At 35.5% G+C, this 18,112-nt stretch overlaps 1 protein-coding gene across 2 annotated transcripts in view; it reads left to right on the top strand.

Moving 5' to 3' along the window:
* Window positions 1–18,112, top strand: part of SATB2 (SATB homeobox 2) — a 206,940-nt gene that overhangs the window by 111,472 nt on the left and 77,356 nt on the right. For both annotated transcript variants that reach the window (XM_055123353.1, XM_004601255.2), the window contains one exon: window positions 12,229–12,701. In XM_055123353.1, the coding sequence (XP_054979328.1) occupies window positions 12,229–12,701 (473 nt within the window). The remainder of the gene's footprint in view (window positions 1–12,228; window positions 12,702–18,112) is intronic.

The following is an 18,112-nucleotide window of genomic DNA, read 5'->3' as shown; positions in this document are numbered from 1 at the left end:
GACCCAGATTCCTTAGTAATTTTTATCTTTGAATAAGTCCCCTCCTAAACTAAAATTTCTTTGAAAGAATCACCATTTGTGCCACCCTTGGAACTCTGTGAGCATAAAGCCTTAAATATTGTAGGTACTTGGTATATATTAGTATACTTGAATTTAATATGAATGATCTTACTTGAATGTTTTTACTTAAAAGTATATATACTTTATTGTGTCTAATTTGTTATGTGGTGTCTCAGTTAAAAAATATTTGTTTAATTAAATTTACAAATGTTCTTGTAAATTAGTAATCATCAGAATCATCCTATTTTCTTATTACTTACTGAGTTTAAGATTTAGCATAATTATAGTGAGTTTCACTGAAGGAAGCAGTAATAATTTTTATTAAGTACAATTAAGATCTAAGGAAAGACATACTTCCAAAATTATTCCAGTTAGTTTACTGAGTATCTTTTTGAAAATAATGAAGTAGGGGCTAGGGATATAGCACAGGACATAGAAGTGTTAGTAAAATGCATGCTCAACCAGTTTCTTCAACATTAAATGCTCCGAGAATCATAAAGTATGTAATCCTGGAGGTTCCCAGTATAACCTGATGTGGCCTTGGTGGTATCTGATGTTACAGGGTCTGAGCAGCACCACATTCTTAGTCCCTCACATTGAACAGCTTGAACAAGTTGATTGTGTGTCCCCCTGAGCATCACTCGGGACAGCACACACTGCCATCTCTGTCTCCTCCTCCAAAGGGACTAAAATATTGAAGTTCTATAAAACCAAAAAAATAATGGCCACTGGAAGGAATGAATCATAAATTGTTTCCTTGATTAACTTTCTTTCAATAGGTTGAATAAAATATCAGTGCACATAGAATGTTTCTAACACAACTAAAAGTTTCTAAATATAATTTTTTGTCATGTGTTAAGTTTACCTTTGAAATTATAATTTTAGGTAAAAAAAATTACATGGAAGTAGCCCAAACCTATGCAGAAAGTGCCAAGGATACTTGAAATGTTTGAAATTTTCAACCTGTGATAAAGTATCTTTGAAACCAAAAGGGTGTTCTGAGGCAGTGGGCGGGGGGTGGGGTGGGCAGGGAAAGTAGATAGTGCTCACTTTTTCCATGAAACATAATGGGTCTTAAGAGCTTTTATTGCCAAAAAAGCAGAGGTGTCTACATTTAAGCTGCCTTATGGTAAATGTATACGTTTTTGTAGATCTTTATATGATGGAAAAAGGAAGTTGATAATAAGGGGAAAATACACCTAAGAAAACCAGTCATATGGTAGTATCACAATGCTGGCTGGTACTCTTTACTCATGGGCTAGAAGCATTTTCCTTCCAAGCCTTGTTTTATTAGGAGTTAACAAGTTGGCTCTGAATTTCTTGCTCTAGGCAGAGACTTTGCAAGTGATTTCTTAACCCAGAGACAGATTCTCTTTAACAAATTTGCAGAAAAAAAAACTTTAGGTTTTGCAGTACTTTTAGGCTTTGTTTTCTTTAATTATTCTTAGTGAACCCTTTTAGTAATAGTTTTTTAAAAAAGAATTCCACTGGTATGGATTTGTGTTTTATAGGTATAATAAATTAGCTTTAGCTTTGCAAATCATATCTATCTGTGCTTGTGTTAACAGAAAATAGGTTTTATGTAGCAAATTGATCTTATAGCTACAATTATTGACTGGGAAAAATAAATCAAGAGCATTTTCAGTGATTAGGAAGTGCTATTCAATGTTGGTTTATAAGATGATGTTTTGGTTTGTTAGGAAATGAATGTTTAACAAAATTTTAATAAATTTAACTCAGTGAAGGACTTTGGGTGGACACTGGATCATTTAGCAATGATGTGTAGCTAGCTCAAAGAGAAGAATAAAAATATATATCAAGTAAAATGTATAAAGTCACTATTTTTATAGGTAAGAAGTTATTATCCATCACCAATTTCATGTATCACCATATAGTGTGTTTACATATATGAGTTTACTCTGATTACCCAAGGTTCTAAGCTTGTCATCATTTAAGATTAGTGTGAATACCACATTTTATTTCTTGTTGGTTACCTACTTCAGAGAAAAGAAATTTACAGAGTACTTGCAAAGGTTCTCAGTAGTGGAACACATGCCTTTCACAAGTCAGGTGGGAATTAATGCTAATGACAGTTAATACAGAGACAACGCTTTTCTTGGTCTCAGGAAAAATAAAATGGGCAGAGATTCATGAAATTAAACATGGGCATATATTCAGATTACAGATGACAAAAATCAGGTTGCTAATAATCGACAAATTGGTGATGTTTTATTGTCAAATAGAAATGTATTTTCCCACTTACGCAGTTTTACAGGCCTATCTATTTGTGTCAAACAGTGAAATTTTCTAGAGCAAATTCATGGGGGCTTTTATTTTGTTAAGATAATATTATTTACCATTTTGTTTCTATCGTGAGTGTTAAAGTAGTAAGTGTTAATATTCCTGTTTAAAGTAGTGATTAGCTAACTCTGGTTTGGAGGAATCAGAGATTTCATCACATTTTTGTCTGCCATATTAACAAAGTATACATGGCCAAGAGAGATAATGCATGGGTTAGGACACATCCCTTACATACAACTGAACCTGCTTCAGTCCCTAGCACCAAGTGATCCTCCCTGCATAGCCAGGAGTGCCTCTGAGTACAGAGCTGGGAATAGGCCCTAAACGCTGACAGCTGTGCTGCCCATGGGGAAAAAAAAGTTTATAGTGTATAATAGTAGAGACATGAGATTGACCCCTCATCCACTCTGAGAGCTTATCTACCCATCTGTCACCTGTGTGTTCATACCACATGTGCATGCACATACATCTATACAAATAGAAAGTGGTGCTTAGTTGCAAGAAAGGTGATTAATCCTTAAGTGACTAATATAAAGGCAATTTAGTATAAGCAGCAAAACAAAAGCCTAAGGTTCTGTTTCTGATCATTTTTGTAATAGCTATGTGACATTGTTTTTTGAGTGTTTCTTCTTCAGTTAAGTACAAAAATAACATCTACTTCATCTGATTGCTGTGAGAGCTTAATTGCGATCATATAAAGGGAGTAGCCCAATGTCTCTTCAGGGTATGTTACCTGAAATGCCAACATGCTTTAAAATAAGTGTATTAGCAACATAAATATGAAATGTTTTATATTTAAAATACTTTTCTAAAGGAAATCAATTGAAGAGTTCTTATTAAACATTTAAGCCTTGAGGATTTTACTTTGAGTTATGTAGAGAAACTTATGTAGAGAAAAACAACCAAAGCAAAGCAAATCAAAGCTCTAGTTTCACTTGCTTTATAGGTGGTGTGTTTGTTCTGTGTCTAGAAGTAACAGAGTCTAGTAGGAGAAGCCCTATGCATTTTGACTATTCCTAGATATATATCTACAATTGGATAGCTTATGTGACCTTGCACAAATTTTCAGACTATTCTGGTTTTAGACAGGGTCATTGTTTTCTAACTTTAAACCCAACAATTTTGGGGTCAGGGAAGGAATAGCAAAGAACTCTTAGGGTTAAGGTATGGAAGGCCAAGGTAGTGATATGATCAGAAATATCTTTTCTGGACCCAAAGATGTGAAAATCCATTAAATTGTTGATTTATCTGGGAAGTTTTTCATTTTTAATTTAATTTAATTTTTATTGAACCATTGTGAGATACACAATTACAAAGCTATTCATGGTTGGGTTTCAGTCATACAATATTCTGACACCCATCCCTCCACCAGTGCATATTTCTTATCACCAATGTCCCCAGTTTCCCTCTTACCCCCCCTCCTGCCCCTCCCCCACCCCAGTCTGCTTCTGACAGATACTTTTCTTCTCTCACTCTCTCCCTCTCCCCCTCTCATTCTCTCACTCTCTTCCTCTCCTTTTAGTGTTTGCAATACAGATACTGAGAGTTTATCATGTTTATACCTTTATCGATTTTCAGCACACAGTTCTTACCCAGAGTGATAATTTCCAGCTCTTTGGGAAACTTTCCAAAGTTGGAGACTGACAAAAATATTCTGCCATCATTTTTTTTTGGTGGGGGGTGGGGTTTGGCTTATATTCTTCTAGTCAGGGTTTGTAGGAGAGGTGAATACTAGAGTGGGTCATCTTTTTAAGGAATCTAGTTATTCTAATTCATTTATATTTCATAAGCATCATAATAGTTCAGGGAAAAAATCCATAGGCAGGAATTTCCGAAATTTCTCAGTACAGCCTTTTTCTCAATTTTTTTGTTTTATACTTCTTATAACTTGGGACAAACTCCAGGGGATATTCCACAAAAGCAACTGTGTTAAGGTTTTATTAACATATTTGGTTCTTAATTCTGGAAATAAGTATTTTAGACAACATTGACAAACTTATAAGAGCAAGAATAAAATTATCACTATTATTGTCTCTCTGTCTCTCTGTCTCTCCCTCCTCTCTCTCCCCCCTCCCCACTCCTGTCCCATGAGTCAAGAAAGGAAAAATGTTACCAACATGAGACTTTATGATACTTTAGGTAATTCACCTGGGAAAAGGGTGCTTTAAAATCAATTTACAGATAACCCTATTTGAGTACCCGCCAATCACCTGACTAGTTAGAAGCCAGTTTGCTCTTCTTTCCACTTCTATTTCATCTTGCGCTTGATTGATTTGTGCTTATTATATGCTGCTTCTTTTGCTTGTAATTCCATTTTAGAAAGTTTACTCTGGAGCACTTAGTCATTGGAGTGTATTTTTACTATTGAAATGGGGTTACTTAGTACAATATCAGTAGCAAATAGATTTAATAAAAATAATAAACGCTGAGAGAATTTCAAAGCTTTAAGAAGTGGCCGGAAAGATAGTATAGAGAGTAAGGTGCTGATTCAGGTTCTATTGCCTGCACCCATATAGTCATCCAAGCACCGTCAGGTGATCTCTGAGTGCAAAACTAGGATAAGCCAGGAGCACTGTTGGGTGTGGCAGCAAACAAAAACAAGACAAAATATCCTTAAGACAAAACATTTGAGGTTTAAGTTAGGGCATTTTTAATACCGATTTATTTTCTGGATGAAAATAATAACATGCTATTAAATACACTTAAAAATCACTGTAGGACACTTTCCTTCTTTATTTTAGTTAATGTAAATGTTTTTAAAATATATATAGGCATATTTTAATCCCTGAGTTTAAAACATTTCTTAGTCATATAATTTTTTGGAACTGAAGACTGTTTTTATATAGCTTTCCTATAAATTTAATTTTTAAAGTTATGGTATTATATCTTTTCCCCCCCCATCTGTTATTTTGTCTCCTAATTTGGACCTCAGAAACTGAATAGCAAGTATCTGCATATACCTTGAGGAATGAGATTCTATGGTGATAATGAATTCTTTTAAAATATAGGAATTTTAAAAAAAGTGATATGACATAACACAAAATAGTTATTTGAAACAAAAAAAATACTGAATTTTTGTAGATGGACTTTGGGAAATAAATAAGAACATCCAAACCAGAAAATTTTGAAATGGGAAGCCTAATCTGTTCACTGTAACTATGTAGATATTTTTTGAAATTTATGATAGTAATTTAACAAAATCTTGCACTATTGAAGGAGCACCTACATTTTACTCATCCAATACTGTGAGATAATAATGTTTTCATTAAGGCAAGCTTTGAGGCCCAGAGAATTTTCAAACAGTCTCACAATTAAGAGGGAAAATGTGTACTTGTATGTATTTAAATGGTACCAGGTCCATTTAATGTCTTTTCAATATAGCATAGTAGTCTATAAAAAAAAGAAACATTATTAAAAAAGTGAAAATATTCTTGTATATGTTTATAATGTAGTTGACAATATATGGATTTTTCAGTGTTGTTAGGAATTAGAGAAAATAGAATATAATAGTTAAAATGTCTGGTATTATCTCAAAGCATATCATAGTCATTTTCAAATTTTAGAATACATAAAAACCACCTAACAGCTATAAGTATCTAGTATGACCTCAAAAGACAATAAATTAAAAAAAACCCAGATTTTCAAATCTTAATTTACTTAAAAATCATTGGAATCTAATTATACAGAAGAAACTCAAGATATTTTAATACAAGGAACATAAATTTATATTTCTAATTTTTTGGGTGATAAGGCTGGTTTAAGGATAATCACAGACTCTCAGTTAAGATAAATATCTTGTTTGTGTTGCCATCTTAAGGATGGCTCTTAGTTTGTTATCTTTGGCTTTTGAAAAATCAGATTTTGCATCAGAAGTGTAGCTCAGGAATAGAGCACATACCTTGCATTGTATGAACAGGCTCTGGGTTCACTTTGGTCCTGCCCAAATGTCTATATATACATATATATATATATATATATATATTGTTTTCGTAATGTCAAACCTTTTAATTTAATAAAGTTTATATCCAGTTTAAAAAAAAAAGGTAAATATCTTGTATTATAAGGTCAGAGAGATAGTACAGGGCTTGAGGTATTTTCCTTGCACGTGCCCAATCCAAGAGTGAACCTTGAGCATAATCTGTTGTGATCCTTGAGCATAAATCGCAAAATGAAATAAAAACTTAAAAATTGATGGTATAAATAAAGATAGGATGCATATCTTCTGTGTATTTATATAAAATGAAAAGAAATAATATTCTTGTAAGCATCAAAAATATGTGAATGCATATCAGAGATTTGCGATAAATACCTTGTAGATATATTCTGTATAATTGTTTGAACTGAAATGAGATTTTTCAACCCAGTATGTTTTCATGGTAATGCAGGGGAGGAATATGGCATCCGTGCTAGTGGAGAGGCTACCAAAGGCAGCTACCATATGGTCTGTCCGGCTCATGGTCAAAGAGTGAGAGCTCTTAGAGCAATAGTGAATTTGGAACTGTTTTTAGAGACCCTGGAATCACTGAATCTAGGAGGGAAGGTTGGGGAGAGGAATGGTTTCCTCCTCTCAGTAGCGTTTTCTCTACTGAAAGCTCAAAGTAACCGAACAAGATCCTTCTGGTGCTCTGATTTCTCAAAAATCTGAGCGGACCCCTGATATGAACCCTTCTCCTCTAAGGTCCCTGGACTGAGATCCTTCCTCTGAGGTTAAAATAGCTACTAAAAGTCTCCCAGCCACTTGCTATAGAGGCATTTCAGCCCTACTTGCCTTCACAGCTTCTCAAATGTCATATGACACATGTCCTATTTGGGGTCTTGGATCTGAAAATGGAGACATCATCCCTTCCCACATTCTGCCCACCTTTCAAGTCACCTTCAGGATTTCAGCAACAGGAGAATTAACTTGAATGTGAGTTAAATTATGATTTTTATGCAAAGTACTAGAAACAGTTGTATTTTTAATGTCTCTAATATAAGATCATTTTGATTATTCAATATTATTTTGCTGTTATTTTTATAAAAGTAACAGCAGAAAAAAAAAGAAAAATGTTAAAAATGTTTTTCAAATTTGGAAATACATGTGCCATCTGTTACTGAAACCAGTGCTGCATCGGTCAGTGGAGATTTAGCTTGGAGATAAGAGCATTTGATTCTTAGGACTTCTTAAAGTTGGAATAAATTTTTGGCCTACCCTGTAATCAGGGTACCCCTGGGCTATCAGAGCTATCAGAGCTATCAGAGCATAGTGCTTCAGCCCTTTGAGCTACTTTCCTCTCCCTGAAATATATATTTTTTTCCTTCCTTCATTCTTAGTAATAAAGAATGAACTGGAAAAAACAACCAAACAAAAACAATTCACAGATTCTTTGCTTGACCCAGCTTTAGACAAGGTCCAGAACCTTTCCCCATGGTCCATCTGTTTACTTCCTTCTATCTGTTTACTTCCTTCTAAAGTCCAGTTTTAGCAAGAACCTGCTTAAAATCTGTTTGACCAGATCCTCCTACTTCTGCTATCTGATCACTCTTCATCTGATGGTCCCTTAGATCTGATAAGACTCCTCCTCATACAACCCCGGATGAGGTCTGTTCATTCTGGCCAATCTTAAAAAAAAAATCTTGTTTGGTTAGTTTAGCCAGAATCCTTCTTATCCTGATGTTTCCTCTTAGTAATATTCCATTCATTGAGCCTTCCCCTACTCCCTCTTGTCCATGATACATTCAGAGTTGGATCTAATCTTTTCCCACTATTATAAAATGTCATTGTAGTGCTTCCTATACCTTTTGGATGATTTTGAGAACATTTTCTTTACTATCTAAAGAAAGTTGAATTTTTTTTCCCTTTGTAAACATAAGGGATGTTGTCTCAAAAGCAACATTTTAAGACTAGCAGGATATGGGTGGGATCTGTTTTCATAAGTATATCCTCTGGTGTTTTATTTTGGAAATGAAACTAGTTTCCAATAGATCAAAATTCATGTAAAAAGTCAAAATTTTACTCCTCAAAAAAAAAATCTGGAGAAATAACAATTTAGGAAAGACTCAATTGGCTAGGACAAGTCAGTGGTTACTCTTGTTGCTCTATGCACACTTTCTTTTCCTTTATCTCTTGGCTTTTGCAATTCCTTCATTGAATTGGTCTAAGAAGGTAGTGTCACATGTCCCTAAGGAAGCTTCCATAGTAATAGTTCACAGTATATGAATTTATAAGGATTTGGGAACTTACAAGGAAGAATAATTATGTCTAATCTGAAAGGAGTATGAATTTACAATATTCTTTCTGGTTTTCATTGTACCATGCTTGTGCTTAATCACATGCATAATTATCACTAGATCTCTGGATGGAGTGCTGTTTATTAATGATATGATTTATATGTAGTTTGAGGAAACAACTCAGTATAATGAAATCATTGAAAAAAAGGAAACTGAAAATTTGTATTTACTTTTAATTAAAGAATGTATACTATTATCTTGATCTTAGTTCTTTTTTGGGCTGTAGCGATAGCACAGCAGTTGGGCGTTCGCCTTTCATGCAGCCAACCCGAGTTCGATTCTTCCGCCCCTCTCGGAGAGCCCGGCAAGCTACCAAGAGTATGGAGCCCCCGTGGCAGAGCCTGGCAAGCTACCTGTGCATATTGGATAAACCAAAAACAGAAACAATAAGTCTCAATGAGAGACGTTACTGGTGCCAACTCGAACAAATCAATAAGCAATGGGATGACAGTGGCAGTTCTTTTTTAGTTTGTTTTTCGGCCATACTCAGCATTGCTCTGGATTTACTCCTGGCTACATGCTCAGGGGTCACTCTTGGCAGAGCTCAGGGGATAATATGGAGTGCCAATGTTCAGACCTGTTCAGGCACGTGCAAGGCAAGCACCTTACCCACTGTACTATCTCTCTGGTCCAAGATGATAAGTCTTAGGTAGAAAAAGAAGTAGATAAAACTTGATTCTTAAGTACCTAAAAACATATTTCACTATTTAAATTAATCTTTAGTTTGGATGAATTAAAAATCAAATGAGCAAGCAAAAGTAAATATCTACCCAATGCTGTTTTTCTGTCTTTAAATTCAGCTTTACCCTAGAAGCAATCTTTGGTGTTTTCTGTCAATAGGAGAATTATTGTAGAAATTCCTGTTTTGTGGAAAGTGTTAATTCCCTTCTTTGAAGGCTCTTAACCATTTGCTTGGTTTAATTTTAAGACAATTTTTCTTAAGGCTTAATTAATATAATTACTGAAAAATATTTGAACCTGGAGGATAAGATTAAAATTACTATTTTTTTACCTTGAACCTTACAATGAAAGGTGAATATAAACTAAATGAATTATGTAAGAGGGATTAAGTTAGAAATTGAACCCTTAAAGAATTTGAGGTAAACTTTTGACTTACTTTGGGGTTCATAAAATGTTAGTCGTTCAGTTTTTATTTTTTAAAAGCAAACAAAATGCTATATATATTTGAGCATGAGGTGATGTTAAGGTCCAGGGTATTTGCCAGTGAGAAATATTTACCAGTGAGATATTCTGAATGTATAAAACCTTTACATATGCAGGTAAGCTGTCAAAATATGTACTTATATTTTAAAAACTTACTTTTTTTAGTCATACCCAGAGGTGATCAGGAGTTATTCTGGTCTCTGTGCTCAGGCATCATTTCTGGTGGGGCTAAGAGGGTCAAACTTGGGTCAGCAGCATGCAAGGCATAGGCCCTTATTATCTCTCCAGCCCTTAAATAACATTTTAAAATTATTTGCTTCCACATAAGCATTTTAAAAATAGCATGTTACATAAAATGTTAATTTATAAATATTAGTTTTCCCATCTTATAGTTTGCTGATGATTTTACTCCAATTCTTGTCATGTGATTTGGCACTAATATCTTTGTCATCACTTAATCCCCTATTTTAAGTCATCTCACCCAAGTTTTCCAGCAGATTTCATTTCTGACTAATATTTTTGAGACTAAGTACTTTTTTAAATCCAAATATGATTCTGTCACTCTAAATATGCCAAATGACACACACATGTACATAACAATATGACAGTTATTCTGCAGAGTTGTTCATATATGACTGCTTCTGATCTACAGCTTGTAGTAGTATATCTGGAATAGTACTTTTTGGGGTTATCCTACTGTTTCTTTTTGTAGTTCATCTAACATTTGAAATCATAAACAATATTTACTAAATCTATTTGGAATTTTTTCTTTAAATATGGATTTTGCTAGATTGCAGCTGTAAGTGTTTAAAATGAACCTTGGATCATAGCGATGGCCCAAAGGGCTGGAGTATGGGTTCTGCATGCAGGAATCCTGGTTTCCATTCTTAGTACTGCAGGGGCCTCTAGTACCAAGCTGTGAGTAGCCACTGTGCACTTCTGGTTGTGACCCCAAAGCCAAAACATAAAACCCACAACAAACCAAAATCAAATAATAAAATAGATCTTGATGTTTGTAACCTAATGTGTTTCTTCTGAACTTTGTTTTCTGAAATAAGGTATTGTAGAGATTTTAGGTAGGGATTCTTAAGAACTAATGCTGGGGGATGAAAAAATCTCATGTTTGAATCCTGTCCTGTCATCCCGTTGCTCATCGATTTGTTCTAGTGGGCACCAGTAACGTCTCTCATTGAGAGACTTATTGTTACTGTTTTTGGCATATCCAATATGCACAGCTAAAGCCAGGCTCTGCCACGGGGGCTCGATACTCTCGGTAGCTTGCCGGGCTCTCCGAGAGGGGTGGAGGAATTGAACTTGGGTCGGCCGAGATAGCACAGCGGTTGGGCATTCATGTTTGAATATAAACAATATTTATCTTATCTCTTCAAAGTTATTCATTAAATATTTGCTAAATATAAAGGACAGTGGTGAGAGTGAGGGGTACTTTGGTGGGAGTGAGGGGTGTCGTGACTATACATCAGAACTATGAATGTTAGCAATATTGTGTCTATGTTACCTAAGCTGTAATAATAAAAAAATGACTAAAGTGCAATAGGATGTAGTAGAATAGGTAAACCTGGAAAGAGGGGAGCATCTTAAAATAAGGCAAGAAAATGCTACTAAGCTTGTGAGTTTTTTTGTTTCCTAATGTGTATAATTAGTAAGCATTGCAATATACACTTATTAAAAATAGTCATGGGGCCGGAGCGATAGCACAGCGGGTAGGGCGTTTGCCTTGCATGCGGACGACCCGGGTTCGATCCCCGGCATCCCATATGGTCCCCCAAGCACTGCCAGGAGTAATTCCTGAGTGCAAAGCCAGGAGTAACCCCTGAGCATCACTGGGTGTGACCCAAAAAGCAAAAATAAATAAATAAATAAAAATAAAAATAGTCATGAATACATCAAATAAGTATACAAAAGGATGTACTAGAGGTAGTATATTTTGTAGAAAACATTTCCTACAGATATTTTCATGTAGGTATGTGTTTATTTGAGCTTTCATTAGAAGTAACAGTTAATTTTACAGAGGATCTTGTACTTATCATTTTCCAATAACATTAATTATAAATATTGTAGGATAAGCATGAGAACAGCTGGTGTTTTCACAATAGAGGATGATTATGGAGGTTATAGTGGTTGGAATATGAGAGGATTTATAAGTTATAGTGGCTAGTAATATTTGCCTTGGATATTTTTTGATGCCTATGTATAAAAATTGAAGAAGTAGCACATATTTCTATTTTTATGTAAGTTACTAGATTGCCTATTTTTATAACACTTTTCAGGAAAAGATAACTTGCTTTTTACTCCGTGACTTTTAGCTTTTGTGTACTTAATATATTAAAATATAGTAGTTCAGGACTTATTATATTTATCATAAATGATGCCAATGAATATAATCTTGAATTACCGTTTTTTAATGTCTTGCAGTGGAAAGAGTGGAACGAGAAAATCTTTCAGACTATTGTGTTCTGGGCCAGCGTCCAATGCATTTACCAAATATGAGCCAGCTGGCATCCCTGGGGAAAACCAACGAACAGTCTCCTCACAGCCAAATCCACCACAGTACTCCAATCCGAAACCAAGTGCCCGCATTACAGCCCATCATGAGCCCTGGTCTTCTTTCTCCCCAGCTCAGTCCACAACTTGTCAGGCAACAAATAGCCATGGCCCATCTGATAAACCAACAGATTGCCGTTAGCCGGCTACTGGCTCACCAGCATCCTCAAGCCATCAACCAGCAGTTCCTAAATCATCCACCCATTCCAAGAGCAGTTAAGCCAGAGCCAACCAACTCTTCTGTGGAAGTCTCTCCAGATATTTACCAGCAAGTCAGAGATGAGTTGAAGAGGGCCAGTGTGTCCCAAGCTGTCTTTGCAAGAGTGGCATTTAACCGCACACAGGTACGATTAACTTTGAACATAATTAGTTCACAATGATAATAGAGTCAAAACTAGAACATGTCTTGATTTTCTTTAAGTGTTTTAACAATTGTATGGACCTAGAGAATATAGATTAATTAGTTTGTGAAATTCTATCATGGGTGACCATCATTATTAATTTCAGTAATATAATGCACATCTTTGGACCCACAAAAAAACTTAGGACCCTATTTCTTACTAATTATTTTGTTCTGTGTATACTCACCTCCTCTCTTATCTAATTCATTTCCTTCTCCCCAGATATAATTTGAATTTTTGTGGTTATCATTCTTATTACAATTTTAAAATAGAGTTTATATCCAGCACTGTGCGGGGGAGGGGAGTTATGTTATGTCTGGGATAAAAGTCAGGGCTTCAAACATGTTAGGTATTTGTTATGTCATTTGAACCTTAATATCCAAGCCCTCAATTCCTTGTTGTTGTTTTGTTTTCCCTTTTTTACAAGGGAGGTGGCTTCCCAATCAGTGTTCTGGGTATCCCGGAGCTACTCTCAGCAATACTCAGTCAACCAGGCCCGATGGTTCAATGCTTGGGCCTTCGGATACAATTGCATTTTGGACTCTTTATTACAGGGGAGCCCCAAGGCTAACCCAGTGGCCTCTGGTGTTCCCTAAACTTATGATGCTTGGGATGTTTCATAGCTGTATCCAGCAACGGGTGTGTAGCTCAAGGATTGATCTGGGTCCTGCATATGCAAAGCTTGCACCCCTGATCCTTGTACTCTCTCTCTCTCCAGTCCGTCAATTCTTTGTTTCCAAATACAACTTATAATACTATTTTAGCTTCACCCTAGTTTTTCTGGTTTGAGGTGTAGAGTTGGACCCAGAAAATTACACTTCTGACAAGGTGCAAGGTGATGCTGGTGCTGCTGGGCTGGGGTCATATTTTAGAATCACTAATAAAGCTCTTTTTTGAGTAACAACAAGAACAAAATAAAGGTGTCTTAATTCCAAGGAGCTGAATATGTAGCAGTGAAAAATATGTTGTCAGGTAACTAAAGTAAAATGTGAGGGATGGTATAAGATAGTGTAAGCAATGGATGTTGCTTAAGGAATATGTACAGTAGAATACATATGGTGAGTCTTTAAGAGGACAATCTATGGAAGTTTAACCACATTTCTTTTCTTTCTTTTTAAAATTTTATTTTATTGAGTCACCATGAGATACAGTTACAAGCTTTCATTTTTGAGTTATAATCATACAGTATTCAAACACCCATTTCTAAGTGCTGGATAGAAAACAACTCTTTGCTAATGCAAAAGTGAAAGTAATCGAGTCATCACATACACAGCTAACTTGAGCATCAACTTGCTGGTAATTTAGACCTTTTTGCTTATTAAATATATGACATTTAATAGGTAAAAATGGAGAAAAAATGTATTATGATTATAGGACCTCATATGAAAATTGTTGCATCAGAAAAATGTGGAAAAGTTAATAGTTTATAGCAAAGCTAGGCATTAGAACTTGAAAGGAGAAAAGATTGAAAGATATTTCAGAAACCTTGCTTAAAAATGTGAAATTTATTTAATAGGCACTGAATTTCACTGAAGGTACTACATAGGACTGTATTATAATCCAGTAATCAAAATTGATTTTAGGAAGGATGATTTACCCTGGGGTAGTAGGAGGGTAGGAATATAATTTTCAGGTTGCCCTAAGTGTTGAGCTGAATTGTGTAGAAGTTTTGAATTAGGCTAGTGACAATAAAATTCAGAGGATATAGTCAAGAAGCATTGTAAATGTATAGGTGACAGCGTGTACTAACACTTGAATGGATAATGAGGGAGTCAGTTTAAGATAGCACCACGATTTGAACCTCCTAACAATATGCTATAATTGACAAGGAGGGTGATTACAGAGATGATTGCAGTAAGGTTAAAGTGATTGTTTTTTTTCTTTTTTTTTTTTAAATCATAGGGGTTTCTTCTAACTTGGGGTCACAATGTTTCATTACAGTGTTTGGGAGCCACTATCATGACATCCATTATTGCCAAGAATTGAACCAGGAGCCTGACACTTACAAGGCCTCTTTGATATCTCCCTAATTCCTAAAGTGATTATTTTGAACTGGCATTACTTTTAAGTAATGACATTTTAAATGAAGATGTGCAATTATTGTTGGAAATAAGAGTTTGGTACTAAGAGGAGTTATCTGGTTTTGAGAACGATATTGGAAATTTATTCACTGAGGCTTGAATTTAGTATGCCAGGAGAAGGTCAGGAAAAGATACAGTCGCTATTCCCACCAGGAACAGAGACGTAATGCCAGTAGACATGGGGGGCAGGTGGATAGGGAAGACAATGGAGAGAGTAGTAAAAGGATACAAGTAAATAAAGATGTGAAAAGTTTCAAATAATGGGTATGAAAAGCCTGATAACATACAATGACATTTGGCTAGTGGTCAAGAGTGATTACTGGCAGAATATAATTCCATTAGATTAGTGAAGGCAAGAACTAGAATTTCAGAAGTAAAGAGTGATTAAATGTTGAAAATATTTTTACTATGAACTACTAAACACACATGTACTACTAAACATATAATAAAATGTGAGGCGCTGAAGGGGTAGTATATGAAGAGGTAGAATCTTTGCCTTGAACATAGCTGACCCCAGTTTAATGCCCAGCACCACATATGGTCCCCTGAGTAACGTTAGGCATCATTTTGAGCAAAGAGCCAGGAATAGCCCCTGAGCACCTCTGGGTATGGCACAAAAACGCAAAGTGGGAAAAATTCTTTTGAGGATACAGAGGCGAGGGCTGCATTCTACCCTTTTTAAATCTGGTATTGCAAGAAGAAAGGTCAGAAGTGAGTGAACATCTGAACGAAGTAAGGAATTGATTGCAGATAAAAATTTTAAAGTGGTGTGGGCCTCAGCTAAAGTTTAATAGCATGCATAGTGATGGAATTCACTACTACATTTTGGTAAAAATTTTCAATTCGAGAATTACAGGAATGGAAGCAGAAGAAATACAGTGAGATTGTTTGAGGTTTGTTGCCAACAAATTAAGCATTGCAGGAGACCAAAAGGGGCGAAATCTCTTGCTCCCTTGACTCCTACCTAATTATACATTATATATTGACAGAGTTCTGTTTATATAATTTGAAATGAGTTCAGAAGTTTACAGAGGTCTTCACATGTTCCAAATATCACTTCATGACATTTCTCCCATGATTCAAAGTACAGGCTGGGTTTGTGTATATGCTGTCACCTGGACTGGGATTTTGGAAAAAAATCTGTGAACCCTCTGAGCAAGCCTCATATGTCCAAACACAGAGTGGTAAATACAAACATAATGTGGGGGGTGTATCTTTTAATATATTTGCTTTCTCTCTCTTTCTGTCTTTGCCTATCTCTGTCTCTGTCTAAATGTCTGTCTCCCTCTTCCTCTGTACTCTCTCACTTTCTCTCTTCTTTGTGTTCTTTGACTTATCATTTATGTGCATGAAGAACATTTCATGACTAGCCAACATTTTATTGCCCGGTTATATATAAAATATACTTGGCTAAGGATAGAATTGAAAGCACGGTTGTATTACTTTGGATGTTAGAATCACTGTAGTATATGTTTTATCCAAATAGCATGAAGCATGAGAGAAGACTCAGAACGAATGTAGACAAAAGACAGACCATGCTGGTGTTAGGGAATACTTTGCCAAAGCCCTAGACTCCTGGAGGTCTGTCTTCTCTAGCACAATCCTTTTTTGTCTATTTTTATGGATTAATGATTTTTTTTTGGCATTGCCATCGTTCATGCGCCAAGTTATAAAAGGTCTAATTGAAGCATGGAACACATTTTATTATTTTCCTCCTGCCATTAAATTTGTAAGATGGCTACACCCAGAATGAAACATTCACTTTCAATCAACATGAGCTTGAGTTCATGGGCCAGCCTTGAGGATATCAAATGGAAACTGCATAGCAATGTATGAGTATTTCCTTTTAAAATTCTGCTTTTAATTTGGGAAAGCTTTTCATCCCTCAGGGATCATAACCTGTTGTGTATAAAGCCCAACCTAATCAAGGTAGATGGTATTGACAGAATGACATAGTCTGAACTTAAGCTTGAGGTCAGCAGGCAGATTGTTTTTTGCTGTATATACTCTGGTCACTCACAGCAAGTGTGGGCAGCTTTTTTCTTCAGCAACATTGTTAAATGGGAAATATGTATACTAGGCCTCATAAAATTAACTATGGGTTTTCCAAGTGTTCTTTTTCAGTCGAGTTTGTGGGTGACACCTTTATCTCTAGCTCTAATAAATAAAAAATTAACTTTATACTTGACAGCATAAGTGAATGATAGTCCTTGACAAAAGAGAGCTCAGTTTTTCCCTCTCTCTTAAACAGAAATAAGAACCATTTGTTTTAGACAGACTCCTAAGGTCAACATGCATCTTAGACTTTAGCTGCTTTACTGATATGTAGCCTAACCTCAGCTCATTGACTATTCATGTCTGTATTATTCATTTATCATCAAATTAAATAAAAATAGGTTTGATACATATTTTTTGCCCTAAATTTTTTGTGCTTGGTGATTGATCCAAGAACAAATCTATCAATTTGACTGTGTGTGAAACAAAATAAAATCACATGCACAGCATTCACAAATGAAGTTAGAATTACAATTTTAAAACAATCAGAGGGGCTGGAGCAATAGCACAGTGGGTAGGGCGTTTGCCTTGCACACGGCCGACCCGGGTTCGATTTCCAGCATCCCATATGGTCCCATGAGTACCACCAGGACTGATTCCTGAGTGCAGAGCCAGGAGTAACCCCTGTGCATTGCCAGGTGTGACCCAAAAAGCAAAAAAAAAAAAAATCAGAAAACATCAGCCTGTCTTTTCTTGTTTAAGACTTAGAAATGAAAATGTAAATTCATAATGAATAGCATTCTCAAAGGAGAAGCTATTAATTACCTTGTATATTTGATCCATTGCCACTCTATCATTTATTTGGTGGCAAAATAACACAATGAAGGAAATGGAGCTACATTTCTAAGTTTGTTTTCAGTACATTTTATTTTAATCAACACTTTTTTTAGAATCATACAAAGATTTTGTTTGATAATATGATGCCCTACACACACACTTTATATAATGAAGTCATAATTTATGCTGGAGTTAGAGAAGAGACAGATAACTTTTGCCCCAATCTGACTGTGTTATTTATTATCTATTAATTTTTCTTACATTTTATTACTGGCTCGTTAATACAAACATATGCTCCCTTAACTAAGAATGTAAATTAAGTCACAGGTTTGCTCAAAAGAAAGCATTTTGGAGAGAATGTAGTGTGCCAGGGTATTGAACACCATGCTCCTAAAAGACTGACAGAATTTGATGCAGGGCGTAGTGTCACATCCTGCCTTG

The sequence above is a fragment of the Sorex araneus genome, chromosome X, assembly GCF_027595985.1.
Source record: "Sorex araneus isolate mSorAra2 chromosome X, mSorAra2.pri, whole genome shotgun sequence".
Classification (NCBI taxonomy): domain Eukaryota; kingdom Metazoa; phylum Chordata; class Mammalia; order Eulipotyphla; family Soricidae; genus Sorex; species Sorex araneus.
Note: the sequence above shows the minus strand (reverse complement) of the source record. Positions and strands in the feature narration are given on the sequence as shown.